Genomic DNA, 17,980 nt, shown 5'->3' on the forward strand with positions numbered 1-17,980 from the left:
TCCACTTATCGCAATGCCAAAACCGACCGTGGCGGAAATTCTATCTAACCAACTAAAGCACTGGCAGTGGTTACGACGAATCCATCAACAGTTCTGGCATCGGTGGAGTGAAGAGTATTTGGCGACTCTACAATCACGAAGTAAGTGGCGCAGGCGTACCGAAAATATTCAAGTGGGAGACATTATCCTAGTCAGACATGAAAACCTCCCCCCAACACATTGGCGACTGGGTCGTGTAACAGAGGTACATCCTGGCAGTGATGGCCTTGTTCGAAACGCAACATTGATGACTTCTAATGGCGTGTGCACCCGGGCAGTACAAAAACTGTGCTTACTTTTACAACCGGACGATTTCGAAGCAGTTGCTTCGACCGGGCAGGATGTCTAAGATTTACTTTAAATTTATTATTTAATTTCACACGATGTACCCTGTGCGTTGTTCCTCAATTACCTAGTATTCCTTATTTCTATTGTTTCGTTAAACCATTGTACATATTACTATCGCTGTAACGGCCTCTTCTAATTTGGATTGCCGTAATAAAGAGACGTGTCTTACTTCTGTGTTCGATTTAACCATTAACAGTGTAAAACCATAAACAGTGTAACATTTTAAAAATCTACATTAAGAGGATCGGCTGCAAGTTATATTGCAAATCTACCTTCAACCTCGACACATTTTTCTGTCGCCTGGTACCTTCATGAAAAATTTACAATTAAAGGTACTAGCAATTAATAATTATTTTTTTTTTGATACACTTTTAAAAAAACTAGACAACAATTAAAGATTTTGGAATAAAAATAGTCTTAAAAACCCCAAGGAAATACCGACTTTAAATTCACTATACTCGTTTCTGAATCATGAAAGGTATGCACTAGAAGCAGCACAAGCTTCAAAAACATCACCAAAATTACACAATGCAGCATTTAAATGCATAATGGTATTTAATACTCAACATAATATACTTTATTTTTATATATTTTAAGCTCTTTCTACACGGGAGAAATGGGATACGGTTATGAAAAACAAATTATTCACCAAATGTCTTAAAAGAGGACATAATATAAAAGAATATAAAGTCAAATCGCCTGACATGTACACCATCATTTATGGCTTCACAAAGAAAAATATTCAAAAGCAAAAAGCGCAAATATTAAAAAGATTGAAAATGGGAGTTTAAAAAATGATTGTCAATGTGTCCTACTAACAATAGCAATTTGTTTGTAATAAATTCACTGTAGCTCTTTCTTTCAAAAACGAAACTATAAACTTGCGAGATTTCTCTTCATAAACGAAAAGAAGAATAATTTTTTTAAAGAGAAAACTTAAATAGAATGAACTTCAAAAAATAAATAAATGGCACGTTCCCTTTAAAAAGATTAAAAATTGGATATAAGTTCTTTTTAAACAAGAAAATATTTTATCATTACAGTGGAAAAGAGGACGCAATGAAAACCGTACCACCAAAAAAGCTCAACCGCATTCTTGAGCTTTTTTAGTTTTAAATAGATTTAAGATTTGAATACTTATTGTTAGGCTTTACCAAGCAGATCCAATAAATTATGAAATATTGAAAAAAATGACATATCGACAAGCAATGGCACATCGAAGAGAGCGACGCACCTTTGTCTATCGGAAAAAAAAGTAAATAACCAGTAGAGAGAGATGCGGATGACTCGAATTGAAATATAAAAACTTCATACTACAGCGTGGGACGTAATTGTCCTCATCGACCTATTTCAATACTGGTTTGAAAGACAGAAAATTTCGAATTCACTAAGAAATTTAAAAAATTCAACAATATTTGAATAGGAGAAAGTGAACATAATTATTCAGCAGCTGCAAAACAAAAGCTTAAGTATTGAAAAGTTTCAAAGTTACCAAAAAGGCACTCCAAATATGTACAATACCCCTAACCCCACAATAAATGACAGTTATTTCGTCAGCAATAAAGAATCAAGTCGTCACATTTTCTTCAATGAAAATAAAACTATTCTTTATAGCATGAACTATGAGATGATGTATGGAGAACGACAATATGTCCACAAGAATAAGCTCATCCTATCTTAAACGTAGGACATATACTACAAACTTGTGAGATGCCTTTATTAACCACTAAAACAAGTAAGCGACTTGTTCAGAAAGTGGAAAAAAGAAACACATTGCATTATTGTGATCAATGATTTTCGCTCTAACCAATTGCAAATATGGCAATGCTGTCTTGTTCTAAGTTACCCTTATATGCGTACCTTGTTTGTTATGTTTTGGTTAACAGAATGGCATATATTTGTTATTAAATCTTTTCACAGTCTGTTAAAGGTAACATATCCGTTCGTTAGCGAATAGGTTAACTATGTGTTATACATACCAGTCTGTTTGTTACCTATTTGTTAACAGTAACAAGTATATCTGTTATCTCCATATGTTATTTTCATTGTTACCTATTTGTTAGTTCTAATAAATTCATAGGGTAGCATATTGGTTACCGTTTTGTTACCTTTAACTAGTTGCTCGAAAACCATTTTAAACAATATTCTGAAATTATTTTGTTAATATTTAACTTTTTATTTTATTATTTTGACATTTACAATTATGATAAACAACAAAATTAAATAACAAGTTAAAAACTAAGTTTAAAATAAAATATTGGAAATTAAAATATCTTTATACAACAAATTTACAAGAAAAAACTGCACAAAAAAGTATTCGGTAGTGTGTCCTTACTGATAGGACGCGGCATTCCCACAATAATTACTTTGCGTTTGCACCTCGGCTTTTTCTGGAGAGCCTTCTCTATTGCAGTGAGACTGTGACCAATACCACTTATTAATTTTACAACACGGGTCCCTTTAGCATCCAGCTTCTGTATTATACTATATATGAAATGCATAAATATATTTTTATAAAGCAAATACTAATATATTTACTTTTATAATAATACATGACAAACATATATAGATATGCATGTCCCAAGATGCACACTAAATTAAAATCAGATCTTCCCTCATACTTCCTTTAAAATTGCACAAAATATATTTCTTTGCTTTTGAATAGACATTTTATAAATAAAAATAATGTAAATTGAATGCATTTTAATAATTCCATAGCCGATCTTTATGAAGACGTCCGATAAAGTGTCTGGCATTGAGGGAGGATTTTCTGCTTAAAATTGAACCACCAATTGGAAGAAGGGAATAAAAGCCGTTTTTGATGAAATAGATTTTTACTCATATTAGCTCTTTTCAATCGTAAAACTACGAGTCAGGTTAAAAAATAAATAAAAAGGTCAAACGCCATTGTAATACTAGCGGCCAAAAGAAAATGTAAGTTGGAAGAAGGGAATAAATCATGGATTTATTTCTTTCTTCCAACTAACAACCTTTTTCATACAATTAAAGGTCATTTTAATTTGACATTTTTATTCACTTAAACCGTTAGTAATAACTGAATTTGATTGGCTGGTTGGCTGGCTGCTTAGACCATCGCAATTTTGTTTTGTTTACCAGTTATTTAGTTGACACTTGACCTTGAATGCAAACGTTTGTGGTGCGCGTTGTTGTGATTATTTAAAAGAAGAAAGAACAATGTCAACTGAGAACCAATCATCTGATCATGAGATTACATTCCAAAAAAGAAGAAAAGAGGGGTACGTAATTTTCACCTTTATAAAAAGAAAATACAAAAAACACAGCGTCTATTGGGTCAATCGTACATGAGTACAAGCACAGGGAGGTTAGTAGAGGCAAAAAGCAATAAAGAACGTGATTGTAAATGCAAAAAAAAGTGCTCTCATCAGTTCAGTAATATAGATAGACAAGCAATAATGGTCACAGTTTATAATGGGCGACCCAAAAATGAACAAGACACGTATCTTATGAGCCTTATTGAACGCTCAAATATAGTCCGCCGCCGCCAATCGGACAATGAGAATAAATAAAACCGTGAGAGTAGCTTTCATTACTTTGCCATGAAAAATACTGAAAAGATGAAAGTATGTCGTGAAGCATTCTCCATATTATTCGCTGTAAAAAATAAACATACATATATTCCGATTGACTAGTCTTATCACCGAAGGTAAACCCCCAGAAGATCAGCATGGTAAACATCGTAATCGAGGAAATAGCTTACCAAATGAAGCGAATGTTGTGATCGATCAACACATACGATCATTTTCCCTAAAACTATCGCATTACAGCAACAGAGAGCTTTATTATTTAGAGGCTAGCCTTAATGTCAAAATAATGTTTGAACTTTTTTCCAAGGACTACCCCCAATATAAAGATGTTGTGAAATATGATTACTGTTGGACATATTTTAAACAAAATTTCGACTATAGTTTTGGCGGCCATAAGTCGACGTTTGCTCTGTCTGTGAAGAGCTAGAATCCAAAATAAAAAGTACTTCACTTAATGATAATGCAAAGAGAGTAGCTGTGGCTGAGAAAATGGTACATGTGAAACAAGCGAAAAAGTTTTATAATAAAAAAAGAAATATTGACTTTTTGCAATGAGAGAGACAATGTAGGCGCTATAGTTTTTGATTATATGCAGAACCTACCTTTGCCAAAGATTCCTGTTCAAGAAATGTTTTACTTCAGAAAACTATGGCTGTACGTGTTTTGCGTTGACGATTTAAAAACAAACGAGCCACATTTCTATACTTATCATGAGGGAGAAGCTAAACGAAGTCCGGATGAAGTTTGTAGTCTTTTATGGATGATGATACAGAAAGTGGATCCTAAAATCAAAGAACTACACGTTTTTAGCGCTCTTTGCGGAGGGCAAAATAGGAACAACACACTCATAAGGTTTTTTTGACCCTCGTATCAATCAATCGTTTTGATAAAATATATCAATATTTTCCGGTGCGAGGACATTCCTTTTTGCAATGTGATCGTAACTTTGGAACAGCCAAGAGATTTATTAGAAGAAAAGATAGAATATACGTCCCAGCTAGGTACAACAACTTGATTTCAGAAGCTAAAAGTAAGGGATTTTTGGTTGAAGCCATTAATAAAGAGAACACATTGAATTTTAAAACAACATGGCAGCCGTTCTACAAGAAAACCTGCAAGTCAATAGATAAAAGTACAACTTTCAAAATATCAAAATATAAACATTTTGAGTACAATAGTGGTAATAAAGGTTACTTAACCTGTTCCAAATTCGTTGACGGATTTTTAAAGACATCTTGTTTCAAAATCAAGAGCTACTCCTAAAATACCTCACGAAAAAGCATACCAGTCAAAACTACCCATAAACGAAAAAAAAGATGAATGATGTGCGAAAAATCATAACATATTCCTGAAGAGTATAAGACGTTTTATGATTTGATTTTGACTTGGCCCACAACCACATTGGATGGTGCTGATAAAGATGAGGATTAATACAATATCTTTTCTATGTTATTAATATAATAAATGCTAATATTCTTTAATATTTGTGTCTTTATTTTCATAAATTGGAAAAGGGGAATAATTCCAAGAATTTCAAACTACCCTAACTTTTGTTTTTCTTTACATAAAATATTTTTTTACAGCATATTTTCGGCAACAATGTTTACTACATTTCATTTTAAGATATCACGGGTATTTGATCTATACGTTGAGAGTAAATCAGTTTTTTCTAATTATATCAGTTCGAACTTTTTGTAATTATTCCCTTCTTCCAATTGGTGGTTCAATTATACTAAATGTAAAAACCAAATATAGGGTAGTCGAAAAAGTCTTTTCGTATTTCTAATAAATAAATAAATAAACAAATATGTATGTAATCCATCAGTGTAAATCGAAATTTCCAGAATGGAAGCGAGGGAACTATTGTGCTACACGAACTGGACAGCATCGCCTTCGTAAACTTCACAAATTTCATTGGTGGCTTGCGTGGCATTCTTCCTTTCCCCCTCCACCTCCCGGCTAGTAAAACGAAATAGAGAAGATTCAAGAGCTTATTATATAAAGGCTGGGCCTACCAGCTGACTAAATAACAATCATGTTTACAATTTTTGTCTGGCTTTAGTTTTCAAAAAGTATCAATGACTTCGTCAAATTCAACCTTAAAGCGATTTTGTTTTCAATTGCTATTTGCGACTCTGACGAGTTTGCCCATATTATTTCTTAAATAAGTTTTTATTATTTTTGATTTGCTAAATGACTTTTCGGTTACTGCAAAAGTGACAGGAATTGTAAAAAATAATAACATTGTTATAAATACTACCATTAGGTCGCATTCTAGCGTTCCATATCTACGCATTATTTCCTTATATAATTGGTGAACAGTCCATCCTTGAGTTAGTTGAGTTAAAACTAGGTGGTAAATATAAATAAATTGAAGTGAAAAATTAGGGCCTATTATATCTGAATATTTTCTTTTGTAATAAAGTTGCTTCATCAGCAGGTAATAAAAATGTTGGTGTTAGAAAATCGGATATATGGCAGACTGCACTCATATCAATAAAACGTGTATATAAGAGATATTACTGTGTCTAGTACATTATTGAAAATCTCGATTTTAAATATTTCTTCTCGGTTTGCAAATCGGTGATCAGCAGCTAATTCATCAAAATGATTAGTAACTTTTATTTGCCTTTTTTCTTTAAAATAGGTATCAATACCATATTTTCTTGCATTTTCACTGGATTTGCACTTGAATAATTCGAAATAATTTCTATAAATTTTCAACTTTGCTTTGGTCTCTGCTAAAACTTTACTCGCCTCGCCGAAATTGATGGCGCATTTTTGTAAATACACATCATGATCGCCGGCGGAGCTATCTCCAACTGCAATAATTGTCGAATCTTCTACAGTAGACTTCTCAACCAACACTGCAGGTACTACTTTGAATGAAGATGTATGTTTAAATGAGTTAAGCTTACACCCACTCTACCCGGGAAAAACTGGCGCACCCTAGCTAGACACCAACACACCACACCACCAATACACCACACCTGGGGACACATTGGATTTCACCACATCAGATCAAAAAGGATGGAGAGCGGGAAGCAGACATTATTCATTCTAAGCATTTCGACCATCAAGGTTCGCCATATATGTATGTATGTACTCATCGCATATCAACTTTCGATTCCAAACTGCGCCGCGTCAACACTTTCCTTGACTCCGATCGACAGCCTTCCGCCCGCGTCGACTTACAGCGATCCAACAAATTGGATATTAGCTTAATAAAACCACAATTTTATGTAATATCGCACAAAATAAAGGACAATTACAAATATATTGTACTCTTCCTAAATATACTGTTTTTTTCCTTTTAATTGCTCACGCGAGTGTGAGTGCAAGTAGAAACATTTAAATACAGTGGTTTTTATTCCCCGATAAATTGGTCAACATTTAACTATGGTCCTTCGAGCCTCACAGAAAGGCACTATGTGTAATACAAAATTAAATAAATATAAATAGTGTGGAGACAAAAAAAAAAACAAGTGCTGTGACCCAAAGAACAGAAGTGAGAAAACAAAACCAGTGCAGTGAAGTGCAGTGGCGAACCAAAAAAAAAATATATATATATATGTATATATAAAACAATAAAACAAACAAAACGAAACAAACGGACGTGAAACCTCCAAACTAAAAATATGTATACATAAACAATAAACATACAAATGAGCGCGAAATATAATTACAAAATATAAATCGCGCGCGAAAGGTAAAAGCTCCTATATAACAAAACATACACAAAAACGGATCAAACGGGCGCGAACAATTAAAACAACTATACATACAAACAACAACACGCAGCGTAGAAGAAGAGGAATAAAGGAATTGAATACCCGCAAACACACACGCACATATGTATATTATCCCCTCCAAAAACCCTTGATGGAGGATAAAGTAAGTCGTATCGTTTACTTTCCACTTATTTCATGATGCATTTATGTATGATAAAGATTGCAGTTTTTTAGAACAAAAACTGTAATAATAAGTAAAAAAAAAGAAACAAAACGGTTTAAAAAATTTAATATACCGAACTGTTATAAGTTACGACTTTATTTTGCGATTTTGTCAGAAATATTATTAGTAAATAAAGATTCACTGCCTTCTATACTCAGCTTTGTGTATTCAAACACATATGTATGTACATATATTTAACAAACACAAAAATCAAAACAAATTCAATTATCTATTTATTTCCCGCCAATACCCCTCATGCTCAATAATGCAATAAGCAGGAGTAAGTCAAAACAAAAAAGCGAAGGCAAATCAAAAATATAGCAAGAAAAGAGAGCAAAATAAAGTAATCAAACATAATTTTACATAAAAACATACGGCGAAATCTGACTGTGACGTAAGACACAAAATCTCAAAAAAACCAAAAGTTCAAAGTGCACATTTGTAATTATCCAGCAGTACCTCTTGTTCTTTGGCAAACAAAAACAAGCAGGATTGTGGACAAAAAGCTAATTGATCTCTCTAACGAGCTCTCAATTACTTACGAACATAGCATAACAAACAATTCGTGCATATTTATGTACAGTGCATATTGATCTCTTTGACGAGCTCTCAATTGCACAAAAACAAGTACAGTGCACTCGTGGTAACGTGTACTATTTAAAACCAAGGGAGTTTACGTTAGTGAAAATGTTCACGTTAGCGATTGTAGAATTTGAAGACGCAAAATAACTTCAAATTGCTAAATTCAGGATTTTTACACATTTAAATGTAAAAGTATTTTATTATTGCCATTAGTATGTTCATGGGTATGAACATACATATTAAATTGCGAATAAAATTTCACATTCGATTTATTCATTAAAAAAATCCGTTATCTTTTTCTGCTGCTTTTTCCTTTCTAATAGTTGAAATACTGTTTTCTCCCTTAAGCGTCTAAGTACACTCATGTCGCTTTGATCAACCATTGCATCTCCAGCCCATTGCAATGCCTTGTTAAAGATTTCAACTGCCTCACTTGCGGCAATTTTCTTTATGGGGTCTTCGGCAATACAATCATCATCGTCACTTTCTTCAATTTCATGGATTTCGGTGGTATCATCAACACAAGGGTCATCGTTCCACTCTCGAACCATTGGCAATGTAAACTCGACCTAAAATAGAAAAAAGTAATAATGATATCAAAGTGTGTCGTAAAACTTCTACCTGAGGACGCAAGTCCTGAAGGAGATCAACTGACATTCGCATTAAAGAGTTTATTTCTGCACTCCATTTGTCTTTCAGGTTACTTAATGGAATGTTATATTCAGGGTCCTCCTCGTTTCCCATTAAACTTAAAATGTTTTTCCAACAATTGGCAAGAGTTTCTGTGCTGACCCGATCCCACGCGACAGATAAAAGAGTAACAGCATCTTTCAACGTTACATTTTTCATTGATTCAAGCAAATCTAAGTTTTTTGCTGCTATTGAAGCCAACAAACTGTTTCTGTAATATAACTTCGTTATTTTAATCGCATTTTGATCCATAGGTTGGATAAGAGGGGTGATATTTGGCGGCATGAACATGGCAATTATATTTCCATCTTCAGTTTTTAATTCTGCTTCACTTGGGAGCGTTGTCAATAAGTAATAGTGCCTTTATTGGTAAGTTCTTCCGCTTTAGAAACAATCTTACCTGTCCAAAAGCAAGAATTTATAATATTTATTAATTAAGCGAAAAAATTGTTTACCTGTGGCACAAAAGATTGATGGAACCAATGTTTAAAAATGGCAGACGTCAGCCAGGCTGATTTCGAGTTCTTATAATCCATAGGGCAACTAAAGTGTTTAAAGCTGCGTGGATTTTTTGCCTTACCAATTACTAAAAGTTTAAGTTTATGTGCAACCGATGCATTTGCGCAACAGAGAAATGTTATACGCTGCTTCTCCGTCTTTGTTCCTGGAGCAGTTTTTTCATACGATGATACATAGGTCTTATCTGGCAAAAGCTTCCAGAATAAACCAGATTCGTCAGCATTGTACAATTGGTCATTACATAACTCCATTTCCTGAATTTTTTGTTTTAGTTTCAGTTTAAATGGATCAAACAATTGAGGCTGCGATGAGAGTTTTTCTCCAGATACTTTAAGCAATCTAACTCCGTATCTTTTCTTAAATCCGTCACTAGCATTGAATCCGGTCGCGCTTTCTTTAAGTAGGGAATGCAATTCCTTAGCCTTTTCTCTTAGCATTAATCCACTTACAGGACAATTCCTTTCGCGCATCCGGATGAACCAAAGGTATAGACTTTTTTCCATAGCTGGAAGCTCTGACGATTTTAAAGTTTTTCTTTTTCCCGGTCCTTGGTATGTATTATTCACGCATTCTAAAATGGCTTCCTTTTTCTTTTTAATACTGCATATTGTTGACTTAGCGACATTATATTTTTTTGCTAAGTTAGTCACACTTGTTCCTTTTTTCAGACTGTCTAAAATGTCTGTTTTTTCTTTTAATTGCAAGCACTTCAATTTTTTAGAACTCATTCCGATTGATTGATCACTCCGCGAAAGAAAAAACCTTCAACTGAAGTAAGTCGTTGTCATATGGTAAACATTTGCGCAAATTTTTCAATATTAGGGGATTCCCCTGACATAGTTCAGCGAATTAAAAGACAGCGGCTACGCTGGCTAGGTAATGTTGTCCGAATGGACGAAAACACTCCAGCTCTGAAAGTATTCGACGCTGTACCCGCCGGGGGAAGCAGAGGAAGAGGAAGACCTCCACTCCGTTGGAAGGACCAAGTGGAGAAGGACCTGGCTACGCTTGGAATATCCAATTAGCGCCACGTAGCGAAAAGAAGAAACGACTGGCGCGCTGTTGTTAACTCGGCTATAATCGCGTAAGCGGTGTCTGCGCCAATTAAGAAGAAGAAGGGGATTCCCCGAACTTAAAAAATAAAATTTTATGTATTCAGTGTTGTCCGTATGTTAGTAAAAATTGTAGTGAACAAAAATTTTGTTCACGTTACTGAGCTTTCTAAGTAAGTATGTTCACGTTACAGAGTAGTCAATGTAAAAAAAGCGTGTTCACGTTAGCCGGTGTTCACGTTAGGCGGTGTTCACGTTACCGCGAGTGCACTGTAAATACAAGCCAATTATTAGGGTGTGCCTATATACGTATATAGAAAATACTTAAAAATAAAATTGCGGTTTAAAACAAATCATATAAAATAAAATTAAAATAAATTTAAATAGCAAGTAATTAAGCAACGGTATAAACGGTAATAAAACAAATAACCCGTCTTTTACGAAAAACAAAAAAAAAACGTTTATATACTTAAAAAAGTATTCAGTCACACTGGGAAACCTTTATTTCATTTTAAAAAAATATTTCTACATACAACCAAAATAATGGACAATAACAAAAATCGAAGTACACCTGCAGCTACACACTCAAAACAGGTTGCTAGATTTATTTCAGAAAGTGACAGTTTAACAAGGTACTGCACTAGATTTGCCTCTTCACCGATTCACGAAAACTCGGAATCGTTACTAGAAATCAAAATTATAAACCTCAACAATTTTTGGACTCGCCTCCAAGTGGGTCATGACGCCATAGTAGATTCTGACAGTTCAGATCTACCACAAAATTTTAAATCATCGGCTTACGATATTTACGAAAACTGCTTAGACCTGCTTATTGATATCATCGGCCTCAACACCCGCGCCGTTAGTTCTGCTTTCTCCAGGCTGGACAAGGAAGCACAGAAAATGGGTCTGGCAGTGAACGAGGGCAAGACGAAGTATCTCCTGTCATCAAACAAACAGTCGTCGCATTCGCGACTTGGCACTCACGTCACTGTTGACAGTCATAACTTTGAAGTTGTAGATAATTTCGTCTATCTTGGAACCAGCGTAAACACCACCAACAATGTCAGCCTAGAAATCCAACGCAGGATAACTCTTGCCAACAGGTGCTACTTCGGACTGAGTAGGCAATTGAGAAGCAAAGTCCTCTCTCGACAAACAAAAACCAAACTCTATAAGTCACTCATAATTCCCGTCCTGCTGTATGGTGCAGAGTCTTGGACGATGTCAACAACGGATGAGTCGACGTTGCGAGTTTTCGAGAGAAAAGTTCTGCGAAAGATTTATGGTCCTTTGCGCGTTAGCCACGGCGAATACCGCATTCGATGGAACGATGAGCTGTACGAGATATACGACGACATCGACATAGTTCAGCGAATTAAAAGACAGCGGCTACGCTGGCTAGGTCATGTTGTCCGGATGGACGAAAACACTCCAGCTCTGAAAATATTCGACGCAGTACCCGCCGGGGGAAGCAGAGGAAGAGGAAGACCTCCACTCCGTTGGAAGGAAGAAGTGGAGAAGGACCTGGCTTCGCTTGGAATATCCAATTGGCGCCACGTAGCGAGAAGAAGAAACGACTGGCGCGCTGTTGTTAACTCGGCTATAATCGCTTAAGCGGTTTCTACGCCAATTAAGAAGAAGAAGCTTAGACCAGTACGAAGAAACAAAAGCTATGATCTCCGATCAACTAAAGCTCATTAAAGCAATTGCACCTACTCTCCTCAGTAGAGTAGAGCTACCACAAATATACAGTCAATAGGCAAGTTCAGGCATCCACCTTGAGGTGCCCGCATGTGACACAGAAACATTCTATGGAGGTTATGAAGAATGGCCGTCCTTCCGGGACATGTTCACGGCCGTGTACATAAACCATCCTCAATTACCACATGCGCAAAAATTGTATCACCTCAGATACAAAAATAAAGGTCAAGCAGGCAAAATAGTCAAACAGTTCGCATTAAATGACGACAATTTCAATTTGGCTTGGGAAGCTCTAAAAGCGAGATATGAAAATGAAAGAATACTGGTCGATAAACAAGTAATGACACTAATGAACTTGCCAAAAGTTAAGAAAGGAACAAGTGTAGAATTCATCAAACTAGAATCCACTGTTTCAAATTGCTTGTCGATTCTATCGACACTAAATATTCCCACAGAGAGCTGGGACCCAATTCTGGTAAATATTTGCACCGCCGCATTACCAGAAAACTTTCGTTACTTCTATGGGAGCAATCGCTCTCATCACGAAAAAAGTGCCCAACGTGGCAACAAATGAAAGTTTTTCTCACCATCCAATATGAAATTACGGAAAGGTTAGAAGAAAAAATAATCAAAACTAAGACCATTAAACACGACCAAAATAGAAGCTTAGACCTCAAGCTAGAAGCAAAAACAATTTAAACAAAAACTTTTACAAAACACAATCGTTCACATCCGAACAAAGAAAACATACGTCATGCGAATTATGCACAAGAGGGCATAAGCTTAAAACTTGCGAGAAGTTTAAGAAATTAAATATTAACGAAAGGAACAACTTTGTCAGATCAAGAAGACTCTGTACAAACTGCTTGTCCTATACACACAATCTTAAAAATTGCAAAAGCAAATATAATTGCTTATATTGTCACAAAAGACACAATTCAATGCTTCATTACAGCGGATATCCCATCTCACCCCAAAGAAGCGCTTGTACACAAAGAACCAAGAGTATAATTGCAAAAACAAATCCCGAAAAACAAAATTTGAAAAATTGCCAAGAGACACCATGTTGCTCAATGGCACAAAAAGTTCAAACGCTGCACAGCGAAGCACAAAGTGGACTAGTTATAGAACCAGTTACCACCAGACCATCTCAGACTGAGAACAAAAACCTTAATTCACAATTAAGTAAATCGCAAAAATTAAATAAACTTCCATTAGCAAACAAAACTATAAAAGATCAGTATTGTGAGCACTTCTCTAAAGCCGCAACTACTGGATCAAATAATTGCCGGTACGTCGTACGACTGCCACTAGAGCCAGAATTTTCCAATACTCCACAAATTGGTATAAAAAACAAAGTCAGAGTTACCTCTGACAGTCCCTATATTAAAAGGACATACTACTTTTCGGCCCCGCAGGACGGCTTTCGCCAATAATGGAAAAACAAAAAAAAAAAAATTCTGGACAAATCCTAGAGCGGTGGCGCACTAATACTTGTCAAATTAGTGCATACGCACTTATATACAAAAATTTCCAAAAAGTCCAAAATTCGACACCTATTATACAATATGGGACAACTCAAAATTGACGTTAAGGGATCACCAAATTCCGAATGCGATACAGTGACGCACCTAAACTTTCAAAAGTCAATGGTCCCTCTTATCGCATCTATTCAAGCGCGCCTCATATGGGTAGGTTAAGGGAATCAGCTGCATAAAGCTTCAAATTAATTCTCTACGAATCAAATCCGTTCTCCATTCACGGTCATTCTCTCGCAAGATCCCTCTTATTAAATTATAGTTTCTTATTGTACGCACGTAGAATCATATGTACATACATACCAAATACTAAGTATGTTTAAAACCAAAACCGTTTCCAACATTTATAGCATGTGTTGTGTGCTCTCGGCTACTCTACCAGCAGTACGCCGAAATACGTAATACTAGGCAAAATATTCGCCTAGGGGGCCCAGGATGTTTAAATGAGTTAAGCTTACACCCACTCTACCCGGGAAAAACTGGCGCACCCTAGCTAGACACCAACACACCACACCACCAATACACCACACCTGGGGACACATTGGATTTCACCACATCAGATCAAAAAGGATGGAGAGCGGGAAGCAGACAATATTCGTTCTAAGCATTTCGACCATCAACGTTCGCCATATATGTATGTACTCATCGCACATCAACTTTCGATTCCAACTGAACAGTTACAACATTGACAACTCAAGTTGAGGAAATCTCAAACGAGTACCTCAATTCACAATTGAAAAAATTTTGGGAATTAGAAGAACTCCCACCCATATCAGTCACAACCCCGGAAGATCAGTATTGTGAGGATTTTTACAGAGCCACAACTACTAGATCAGAAAACGGTCGGTACGTCGTACGACTACCACTTAAGCAACAATTTCCAGATACACTCGCCTTAGGTCACTCTCGCACCTCTGCAATACAGCAGTTTTTAAGCATGGAAAAAAACCTACTTAGAAAAGGTGAGCTTAAAAAAGATTATGATGGTGTCTTAGAAGAATACCTCCATTTAGACCACATGGAGGAAGTAAGCCCATGCGAAAAAATCATAAAAGGCAAATATCACTCATTCTACTTGCCACATCATGCAGTAGTAAAGCCTGACAAAAAAACCACAAAGGTTAGAGTTGTTTTTAATGCTTCAAGATCCACTAGCTCGGGGAATTCCCTAAATAATATTCTATTTACGGGACCCACGCTCCAACCAGATTTAATGCTCCTCATATTAAATTGGCGTATATACAAATACGTATTCAATGGGGATGTCGAGAAAATGTATCGACAAATACTGGTACATAAAGATGATCAAGATTTTCAGAGAATTATTTTCCGAAAATCCCCCAATAGTCCACTAAGCGACTTTAAGCTAAAAACAGTTACCTTTGGCGTAAACTGTGCCCCGTACTTAGCCATTCGTACGCTTCACGAACTGGCAGAAGACACAAAGTCAGAATTTCCTCTGGCAACACAAGTGTTAAAAACACAAACGTATGTGGACGATATTCTGTCTGGAAGCCACAGTCTTTCACAAGCATACGAGTCACTAGCACAAGTGACACAAGCTCTAAAAGCAGCAGGCTTTCCGTTTTAAAAGATAACGGCTAACCACCCTAATATTTTAAAGGGTGTACCAAAAGAAAATATATTAGACACTAACTTCCTTAAATTTGAAAAGGAAAGCACAACAGTCAATATCAGCAGTATCCGTCATAACAAAGAGGCAAATTTTATCCTCGGTGGCAAAACTTTTCGACCCCGCAGGATGGCTTTCTCCAATTATGATACAAGCGAAAATCCTGATTCAAGAATTATGGCTAGACGGAACAGACTGGGACGAACAAGTGAAACCACTTCGTTTAGAAAAGTGGTCCCAGTTCGCAGGAAATCTTAGTGATATCTCACAGATCCAAATCCCACGATGGGTAAATTTTGCCCCAGAGCACAAAGTCGAACTTCATGGCTTCTGTGACGCCTCTGAAAAGGCATATTGTGCCACCATTTATGTGCGCACACAATCAGACACAGCAACCACCAGTCACCTACTAGTAGCCAAGGCAAAGGTAGCTCCTCTAAAAACAATAAGTCTACCACGACTGGAACTATGTGGTGCGTTACTACTTGCTAAACTAGTATCCATGGTGCAAACACATCTAAATATGGAAAAGTATAAATTGTATCTCTGGTCTGATTCCGAAATTGTATTAGCCTGGTTAGAAAAAGCACCCCATGCATGGAAGATGTATATTTCCAGTAGCCAGTGCTGACAATCCTGCCGATCTAGGTACAAGAGAGTGCAAACCCCTGCACCTTACCTCCACCACTCTTTGGTGGAATGGTCCCCGATGGTTAACAGAATCTCCCGATTCTTGGCCACAATCGCCTATCCGCAATATAATTGCCCCCGAAGGTCGGAATATCGATTCCTTTCATACAGCGATAGACGATGCCGACATCCTTGAGCCATTTTCATCATATTCCCGAGCACTCAGGGTAATCGCTTACATGTTCAAATTCATAGAGCGACTCAAGATTAAAGTCAAGGGAGAGCCCTCAGTGTACTCCCAAGGTGATACATTGTTGCACCTAGACCTACAAAAGGCAAAGGTCGCTCTCATCACTTACACCCAATCGCGCCATTTCAGCAGCGAGACGTCACTACTAAGAGAATCGAAGCCGATTAATAAAAGGAGCTCACTTTTAGTACTAAATCCATTTCTGGATACAAAAGGTGTGCTTCGTGCGAATGGTTGGCTTGCCAACTCAAGCCTGACATATAACGAACGCCATCCCATAATTTTGCCAGAACAATCACAACTTGCCACATTGCTTATCCGCTATATACACATATTAATGCTACACGCGGAACATCGCTTGATGCAACATATAATCCGCCAAGAGTTCTATATTCCCCGACTTAAGCCTCAAATAAAAAAGTGCATTTTCATGTGCAAGATCTGCGCGATGCATAAACAGAAAATGAGGACGCAGATTATGGCAGCACTTCCACCGCAACGCTGCAACTTTGCTCCGCCTTTCACTACCACAGGCGTCGATTTCGCTGGGCCTTTTCAGATAAAGGCGTCCATGCTAAGGTCCCCCACACTAATGAAGGGCTACGTGGCTGTCTTTGTCTGTTTTACGACAAAAGCAGTGCACCTCGAGCTATGTACTAATCTGACAAAAGAGGCTTTCCTCGCGGCATTTGCACGCGGATGGAGTCATGTGTAGAAGTTCACGCAAGTGAGGAAAGTTCTCTGATCGCCATTCACTTGGGAGTGGCCAGAAACGATTCTTTTACACATGGCTCAAGCAGCTCACTACTTCCGGTCTTTGACCAAGTATCCTCTGGGTAGCCTAAGAACATCCGTTCGAAGGCGAGCTAAAGTGAGAAGGCGAAACATTCCCTACAAGGGTTGTGCGGGTTTGGGACCCGCCACGTAAAAAACACCCCCAGTGAAGAGCTACAACCAGCCTCGGATGAGAGACCCCCCTTTTGATGACGACCATGGCAAACGAAATAAGGACTACGAATTGAGGGCATGCACCTGGAATGTCCGGTCCCTTAATTGGGAAGGTGCCGCTGCCCAGCTGGTTGATGTCCTCGTAAAGACAAAGGCTGACATCACCGCCGTCCAAGAAATGCGATGGACGGGACAAGGACAGAGACGAGTAGGTCCTTGTGACATTTACTACAGTGGCCATATAAAGGAGCGCAAGTTTGGTGTAGGATTCGTGGTGGGAGAGAGACTCCGTCGCCGAGTACTATCATTCACTGCGGTGAATGAACGTCTAGCCACAATCCGCATCAAAGCGAGGTTCTTCAACATATCGCTGATTTGCGCCCACGCCCCGACGGAAGAGAAGGACGATGTGACCAAAGATGCCTTCTATGAGCGCTTGGAGCGCGCTTATGAGAGCTGCCCCCGCCACGATGTCAAAATCGTGCTTGGCGACTTTAACGCCAGGGTGGGCAAAGAAGGTATATTTG

The 17,980-nt window shown here is 37.2% G+C and overlaps 2 protein-coding genes across 2 annotated transcripts; one reads left to right on the forward strand and one right to left on the reverse strand.

Moving 5' to 3' along the window:
- Positions 1–1,913: 1,913 nt before the first annotated feature.
- On the forward strand, positions 1,914–17,388 carry LOC126765710 (uncharacterized). Its single transcript, XM_050483446.1, has 2 exons — positions 1,914–6,826; positions 14,486–17,388. The coding sequence occupies exon 2, from the start codon at positions 16,219–16,221 to the stop codon at positions 17,218–17,220; it is 1,002 nt and encodes a 333-aa protein (XP_050339403.1). The 5' UTR covers positions 1,914–6,826; positions 14,486–16,218; the 3' UTR covers positions 17,221–17,388.
- On the reverse strand, positions 8,652–10,467 carry LOC126765679 (tigger transposable element-derived protein 2-like). Its single transcript, XM_050483387.1, is given in 4 exon segments — positions 8,652–9,058; positions 9,111–9,516; positions 9,518–9,579; positions 9,635–10,467. Coding segments are annotated over 4 exon segments (1,560 nt in total). The 5' UTR covers positions 10,427–10,467; the 3' UTR covers positions 8,652–8,758.
- Positions 17,389–17,980: the final 592 nt, after the last annotated feature.

This window comes from Bactrocera neohumeralis, unplaced genomic scaffold (assembly GCF_024586455.1).
Source record: "Bactrocera neohumeralis isolate Rockhampton unplaced genomic scaffold, APGP_CSIRO_Bneo_wtdbg2-racon-allhic-juicebox.fasta_v2 cluster11, whole genome shotgun sequence".
NCBI classification, from domain to species: Eukaryota; Metazoa; Arthropoda; class Insecta; order Diptera; family Tephritidae; genus Bactrocera; species Bactrocera neohumeralis.

Bases quoted from the DNA above. Each gene is read 5' to 3' on its own strand.
- LOC126765710 (XM_050483446.1), top strand. From the start codon at position 16,219: ATGCATGGAAGATGTATATTTCCAGTAGCCAGTGCTGACAATCCTGCC.